The sequence below is a fragment of the Hydra vulgaris genome, chromosome 12 (assembly GCF_038396675.1).
Source record: "Hydra vulgaris chromosome 12, alternate assembly HydraT2T_AEP".
Lineage (NCBI taxonomy): Eukaryota > Metazoa > Cnidaria > Hydrozoa > Anthoathecata > Hydridae > Hydra > Hydra vulgaris.
The window spans coordinates 75,908,888-75,917,500 of record NC_088931.1 but is presented as its reverse complement, the minus strand read 5'-3'; the positions used below and the strand labels follow the sequence as shown (position 1 = coordinate 75,917,500).

The following is an 8,613-nucleotide window of genomic DNA, read 5'->3' as shown; positions in this document are numbered from 1 at the left end:
ATGTCATTTTTAAGTGAAGAGACAAATGTTCACAATGCTTCTTTCTTGTTGAATAACTTTTTAATGCTTTCTGGCCCATATTAGACAGTTCAATTTTATTTCTTGGATGTGAACAAACTACACTTTACAGAGGTATTTATACTCCCACACATTAACCAAGCTTTATATTCTGGTATTTGTAACCACTGATCATCAAAATATGTTAAGTTCATTATTTAATTTACTTAAACTTGTTCTAGTCTAAAGAAAAAAGAAACAACTGACTAATAACAACAAATAGTTAGGTACTAGTTAATTAGTTACTTAAAGCTAGCTACTAATCAAGTTCAAAAAAAATAACTGCTTTTCTTGGAGTTAAACTGAGTGTTAAAAAAAGACTCCTAATTAAAGAGCTTCTAAAATAAAATAAGTAATGAAAACCCTGGTTTTTCCCCTAATTTTTCTAAAATTTGACCTAATTTCTTTGATTTTCTTGAAGACATCTGAATTCCTTGACTTTTCCCTGATCTGGCAGACACCCTGTATTATACATACACATATTCTTATATGCACAGACATATATACACACATACTCCTTACAATGAGGAATTCTCCAAAACCAGCCTTGTTCCACACATCCATTACAAGAGAAGTAACATACTTATGGTTGGGATCTTTACAGAATGGACCCTAGCAGATAAGATTTTTGCCTGGAAAACTTTGAGGGCAATATATACACACATACTTCTTACCCTTCTGTTTCATATTTATGAAACAGAAGGGTAAGGAGTAGAAGAAAAGGTAACTGAATAGATTTAAAAAAAGGGGAAAACTTAAAACTGTAATAATTTAGAAAAATAGACAAAATTAATTGAAAATATAAGACAGTAATAACAATGTGTTAGAACTTTGTTGAGTGTTTTTACTGAGGATAAATATTTTTGATGTAGGCAATGAAAGCATTTCTAGCAATGTTAGAAAGATTTATTTTTATTTGTAGAAACCTTTTACTGACAATACACCTATTTAGAGGATTTTAAGAACTGTTACTTTGTGAGAAATACCCGAATATAAAAAAATCCTGATGGAAAGCACATCAATAAAAAAAATTATTAACTTCCTTAATTATAAACTGATAATTAACTAATAATGATTAACTTCAATTATTGTGATTAGTAAAAACCAGTAAAAATACTTGTTAATATTAAAATGTAATTCCTTTTTATGTTAAGCGGCCTAAATCGATTCTTTTTGTTTTGCTTGTTGCGTTTTCGTCAGTGGAGACTTTTAAAACATAAGGATTATTTAATGGAATAATTAAAGAAAAAAGACAGCTGCCACATGTTAAACTCTTAGTCGATGTAGCAGCACACTATTTTGTAGCAGCAGGCTATAAGATAGTTGATGTATGTGCTGAAGCCAATAAATATTCCTTAAGTTTAAAAAGTCTCCTCTCACGAATGCGCAATCAACAAAAAAGTAAAAATATTTTAGGTCGCTTAACTGGAGCTTTATAAAAAATTGCTTCATAAATTATTACTTTTTTTCAAAAAAAGTAATTTAATTTTTGAAACAGTTTTGGATTAACACTTTAATACAAAATCTTAAAAATAAATTCTAGGCCAGTTACAGGGAATGTTAAATTTTTAAAATGGCTAAATGATATGCATAATGTAACATTATTTACCAACTGCATATTATTTATTTTCTAATGTGCGTGTCCACAATTATTATAAAATTTCGCGGTATTTAGGGCTTATTATTAAAGACTCCTTGAAACGAGGCTGCGCTCACAGAATGTAAACAAACCCACGTTTTTTAAAAATGGCGGTAAATAAATCAAAATCAACATAAGAAGTTTTTTTTGTTGATATTCCAGGTAGCAACCAGACAATCTCTAATGGACTTATTATAAAAGGACAAAAATAGACTTCGACAAAGCACTAATTGCAACAATTTTAATTACAACTATCAAAAATGAATTGTCTATAAAAAATGTTTGTCTTTCTAGACAATCATTTTAAAAACGGACACTAAATGAACAATCTCGATTTTTTAATGAGGTATAGAAGATCTATTTAATATATAATTTGGACTTATAACGAGTAATTAAATTTTCACTGCAGCATCGTTTCAAAAACTGAAAACGAGCACAAAATTAAAAATACAATTTTTCTAACAGAAGTTCATTTTTTAATTTTTTGTCCAGCGTGTGCTGTTGATTAAAAGTTAATGTCTATTTAAAAACCTCAAAATGGACTATTTTGTGCTCAATTGAAGTTCATTAATTACTCAGTTCAGTTGTTTTTCAATTCTCAGTGAATGTGCGTGAAAGTTTATTTTTAAAATGCCCTCTCCAGTTTGGGATTACTTCAAAAAAGTTGAAGGTAAGTTTATCATTTAAAAAATTTTCCTTAGTCACTAAAATCTTTATCACCTTCAATAAAATTATTTTAAAAATATGTGATCAAGGAGTTGTCCTTTATAAAATGTGGATTAGTAAGTAGAAGATTCCAATAGGTGTTAAAATTTATTTAGGTTTGTGAATAAAACAATAGTGAAAAAGAAAAATGTTTTTTACTTTCATTTTATTGATGAATATGTACGCAAGTTTTAAACAATAATTAATCATGGGCAATGATCGTCATTTGGAGTTTTGATGTCATATCAATATTTTTTTAATATTATAAATTTACTACATAACAATCTTCAAATAATACGGTAATGAAAGATTTCTGGTTTTATGAAATCAAGTAAATTTAGACAAAATCATAGACACCAAATAGACAAAAAATTATGCTTTGTAGACTTATGAAGTGAAAATTATTTTTTAACTGAGCAATCTTAGGACACCATCAAAAATTTGATAGACACAACAAGGACAAAAAATTAAACATTTGTTGTGTCCATTACGACATACAGAATTGTCTATGTCTGTGTTGTAAGTCTATCCATAGACTAGTCTGGTTACTAATTCCAGGCCCGTAGGTGGGGAAGGGGGGGGGGGAGATCGTTGGGTGCGATCGAACCCCTTTTTATGCAAAGTGTCTTTTTTAATTTGACGCCAAAAATTATTTCTAGACTCTTTTCGATGTCAAAATATTTAATCAAAATTTTTATGATAATTATTTGATTTTTATGAATCATTCTCATTAACCAATTTTTACTTTATTGTTTTACAAACGTAAGCGTCATTACAAGTCATTGCATTGTGCAATCTTTTGTAAACGAAAAATGAAAAATAGTCTCTCAATAGTTTACACTGTAATTACAATTCTCTACTAATACTAATTCAAGCAAACGATAGAGTTAACATGCGTAACCAAATTAGGAAACAAGCAGCTGATAGAAAAGAGCTTCAAAATTCTGCAAAGAAATGCAAATCGTTAGCTGAATTTTAAGTAAAAAGTTACTTTGATCTTCTTTTTATAATAATTAGTTAGATATTAACTAGATATAGATATTAACTAGATATAGATATTATCTATACCTTAAATTTTTTTATGATAGTACTTTTGTTATTACTTGTTTTTTATTGTAATGTTTACGCGAGTTTTTTTAATTTTGGTATAGTTTAAGATCTGAAAGTTTATTATTAATTACTTACGTTTCAAGTGTTTTTTATTATCGACAGTTCTAAAAATTGAACCGATAAAACATTACCCGAAGTAGAAGAAAAAGAGGAAGTCATTAAAGATGATAATAATGTTAACAAAAGCTTGTCATGCGAAGTAGACCAAAAAAATTTAAAAGAATGTTATTTTAAAGAAGAAGAAAATCGATATGATACTGACGAACTCTTGCGCGGAAATCGAGAATTATCACCACATGAAATATACAAAATGTTTACGAATAACTTAAAACAGAAGATACATTTTCAATTTCCCAAAACATTAAAACATGGTTGCAAACGCGCTTGTAAAGAAGAATATTTACAAAATAAATTTGTCTACAGCAAAAGTGATGACGCAGTCTACTGCATATACAGCATTTTATTTCTATAGCAGGATAAAAAAAAAATCTTTGAGAGCTTTTGTTAACCGTGGATTTAAGTAATGGCACAATATTTTAAAGAAACAAAATCTACATATAGGCAATAGATACCATAAAGAAGCTATCAAACAAGCTAATGGTATTTGTTGTCGTTTTGAAGATCTAAGACAAATCATTCCATTACAAAGCGATAGCACTTTAAGAAACCGACAACAAATGTACCCGTACATTGTACACGACAACAAATGCACCCGTACAAATGTACACGTACATTGTTGAAACATTAGATAGAATAGTGCATTTGATGGAGAAATAAGGACTTGCATTTTGTGGAACTTATGAAAAGTGTGTGGAAAACTCAGACCAAAAAGGTAATACTGGAAACTTTCTTGTAATTGTGCAAGAAATAGCTCGCCATAATGCTGAACTTAATGCACATATACAAACACCATTACGCAAAGATGTCAGCTACCTTGGCCCCAAGAGTCATAATGAATTAATTGATATAATTGGAAAGAAATGTATACAAGAGCGGCTAATTAATGAAAGCAAAGCTACAAATTACTATTCAATTTTAGCAGACGAGGTAACAACTGCAAACCAACAGTATGTATGAGATACGTGAACGGAGAAAAAGAAATTAGAGAAGTATTTCTTGACTTTTTGAAACTTGACAGAATAACAGGCAAACATATTGGGGAAAGCTTGATGAAATTTTATAGCGAAAGTGGAATTGATCTTAGTTCTTGTAGAGGCCAGTGTTACAATGGCGCACCGAACATGCAATCTGTAAAAAAAGGTATTGCCAGCTATATTTTAAAGGGATCACAAAAGCAATTGTAACACATTGTGGCTCACATAATTTGAATTTATCAATTGCTGCAACATCAAAAATACCAATCATTTATAACATTTTGGAGGTATACAGATATATATCCATTTATTTCAATACCTCTCCGAAAAGAGAGAGGTTGCTGGAGCATGTTACAGAGATCCGTTGTCAATCAACTGAAAGAAAAAAGATTTTGATAGGGATGTGCAAAACAAGATGGTCAGAAAGAGATGCCGTATATAAATACTTTTATTTAGCTATACCATTTATGGCAGAGGCATTAGAGATTATTTTAGGAATGCACTTTAATATAGAACAGTTCAATATAGAGTTTAGTATGGATTGGGACACACAAGGAAAGGGAGAGGCGAACCACTCCTTAATGCGCTCACTAAGTTCAAATTCATAATTGGTATTATAACTTTGTACCGCTTACTTCAGCCGTTGTCGTATATAAAAGAGAGGTTACAAAAGCGCATAACTGATAATGTGTTTGCATACAACAACATTCAAAAATACTATCGATAATTTGAACCATCTACGAAAAATTTTTGAAAAATAAACTTAGGCAGTTTACCAACAAGCTACTTGTATGGCAAGTAAATTATTTGTAGAACTAACAATTCCTAGAATCATTATGAAAATCAAAATACGATTCCAAATGAAAAATTGCACTGCTGCTAAGGTATTATGCTTGGTTCCTTTAATAATTTGCAGTGAGGAGATAACTGCTTTCCACGAGTTAGTTGAAATGTATAAAAGTGATCTTCCAAACTCAGAAGCTGTAGATCAAGAATTCATATTTTGGAAAAAAAAAGGTCTGTTATTAAACCTGAAGATATGCCTAATACTCTAGCTAAAGCAATTAAAATCTGCGATATAAATCAATATCCTAATCTCTTTGAGCTTCTAAAGATTGGATGTACACTACCCGTATACCGTAAAGATTAAAGACATGGTTGAGAGCCAGTATGACTGCAGATAAATTTGGTTCATTAGCCATCATGAATATCCACTACAATGAAATTGTTGATTATAAACAAGTCTCAAATTTATTTTTTACTTTACATCCTAGAAAATTGTATGAAAAAAGTTTAGTTTTTGAATAAAAATTTAAACCATTAATCAAAGTATTATTAATCTTTGTATCGATACCCATTTTCTAACAAGGAGCTTGCCTATACGCCTATGCAGTATAAAAATAGAAAAAATATTCGGAGAACAATAAATTTGTTTATGTAAACATTGTTTACACAAATATAGCTATATTTCACGAAAATTTTATTAAGTAAATTTAGTAAAATATTTGTTTGGTGTTGCCTTTTTTGAAACTTGAAAATTTTGTTTCGTTTTGTACCTATTTTTGCAAAGTTGTATAAAAATGTTTCGTTTCGTACTGGTTTTATCAAAATGATATTTTTTATCGTTTCGTCTCGTTTTATCTTGTACCGTTTTACAACGCAGATGATAGCTGATAGGGGAAAAAAAAAGCCTGTAAATTCTTTTTGTTTACTTATTTTTATTTCTTGAGTTATGATCGGCTAAACTTTTGGCTTATTTAACACTGAGGAAAAACTATTTGTCTAAGAATCATAGACTGAAATCACACACTTTAGAATTTATGACGAACTTTAAATAGATTTACTCGGAATAGAAAGTGAAATTGGTGCCCCCGAGTTATCTTAACTATTTTGGAAAGAGTTGTTAATAGAAATTTTAATGGTGAAAAGATACTGAGGTTATGTTTACAGTAAAACTTATGACAGTCATCAAACTTTCAAAAAATGTTTTAACTTGCGTTCAAAAATCAGCTTGGGGGTTAATATTGCATCGCTGCAATATTAACCCCCAAGTTTAAAAAAAAAATTTTTAAAGAAGTAATTGAACATCTTGTTTGTTATTTTTAATCTAACTTTAAAGGCAATTAAAAAACATGAAGAGAAGCTTATGGTGCAGGTCACTAAGTTTCTCTTCATGTTTTGGAACATGAAGAGAAACTTAGTGACCTGCCCCCTAAGTTTCTCTTCATGTTTTGATATTATAGATAGTACTTAAGAAAGTAGAAGAAGTAAGAAAAGCAAAATACCTGAGGACATAACAACAAATACCTGATTTGTTGTTTAAAAATCATAAGATGAAATTGTACACTTTTGAATTTGTTGTTTTAATTAAAATGGATTTTCTCGGAACGTAAAAGGTGCCCGCGAGATATATTATCATTTCGAAAAGATAATATATCTCGCTCATTATGATTTTAATAATTTGTCAGGATATTATTTAAATAAATTGTCAGGATATTATTTAAAAAAACTCAATATATTATATTACGTTTTCAGTTTGTAACTGTTTGAGTCGTAAACCAGTTTTACATATCCTTAATTGTCTCTGATTTTATTGCATCTTGCTTGGTACTCTTTTTTGGGCTTTTTCAAACTGTTTATCTTAAGCTATAGTCTCCGTGCTGTTTTAACGGTGATGGTGGTAAAATTCTAACGGGTGATGCGGAAGTTATCGGACAAAATAAAAACGTCAATAACTTATTTATAAATAAAAAAACAAACTAATATTATATTTTTTTAAAATAAAGCATTTATCTTTTAATAAAAATATATTATTTTTTTTATGAAAAAACACCACCATCTGCAATTGATATCAATTTTGCTCTGACGCCTTTCATATGCGACTGTAAAAAGTTTAAATCATTTTCTTGTAGTTTTAGTTGAATGCGATCAATCAAAACTTGCTCTGTTGAAGCTTGCCAATCTTCCTCGTAAACCTTCTGTGCCAAATGTCCCCAAAAATTTTCAATTGGTCGTGCTTGAGGCACATTTGGGGGATTGGATTCTTTATCAACGTAATAGACATATTGGTCCATCCAATTTAGAGAATCTTTAGAATAATGAGAACTTGCTAAATCTGGCCAAAATAAATAGTTAAAGTCTCCATGATACTTGTGAATAAATGGAAGAAGTCGTTTTTCTAAACATTCATTAATATAGATTGATGAATTGATCGCTACAGCCTTGGAAGTGCGAAACAATGGCTTGGACATACCACGGTCAGATATGGCTATCCACATTAATAATTTTTTTGGAAATTTCTCTTTTCCTATAAAGCGAACTCTTTCTGGGCATGTCTTTTTGTTGTTTGTGTAGTATCCAGAATTTCCAGGCATGTTGTCTCCTGCAAAACAAAAGTATTTTTCGTCATCGATGACTAGAAGCGATTTTGTGTTATAAAGTTGGTTAACTAGTTTCCTGCTTCTTTTCTTTGCCTTTATTTGTTGTTCTATAGTGTATTTTGGAATCTTTTCATGTTTTCTATATTTAATATTCATTTTTTTTAACTACACCGAATTTAATACCTATTTTTCTCTGATTGACCCCTTTTCGATTGTTGACAAGTCTCGTTAATTCGGCTTTCTTTTCTCTAGTCCAGGATGTCGGACGACCAGGGTGCTTTCTATCAGAAAACGATTGAACAGTTTCAAGTCTTTTTAGGTTATCATATATTGTACTTCGAGCAAATCCTTCCTTTTCAAAATGATTTACGATTTTTTTATATTAGGTTTATTTACAAAAAACATTTTCAGTCGCTTTCGAAAAGATTCTCGTTCAGCTGCATTTAACCTCATTTTACCACAAAAACTGATTATTATGCTCCAGGAATAATCAGTTTTTGTGATAAAATCAAAGATAAGCCACAAAAACCAATTATTATGCTCAAATAATGAAATTAGGATTTGTCCGATAAATTCCGCATCACCCGTTACAAATGGTTTCGCTGTCTTTGTACTTTATATCATCAGG

General features: G+C 30.0%; 1 protein-coding gene across 1 annotated transcript; it reads right to left on the bottom strand.

Annotated features, from left to right (window-relative positions):
* Positions 1–7,424: 7,424 nt before the first annotated feature.
* On the bottom strand, positions 7,425–8,141 carry LOC136088358 (uncharacterized). Its single transcript, XM_065812055.1, has one exon. The coding sequence runs from the start codon at positions 8,139–8,141 to the stop codon at positions 7,425–7,427; it is 717 nt and encodes a 238-aa protein (XP_065668127.1).
* Between the last annotated feature and the right edge of the window lie 472 nt (positions 8,142–8,613).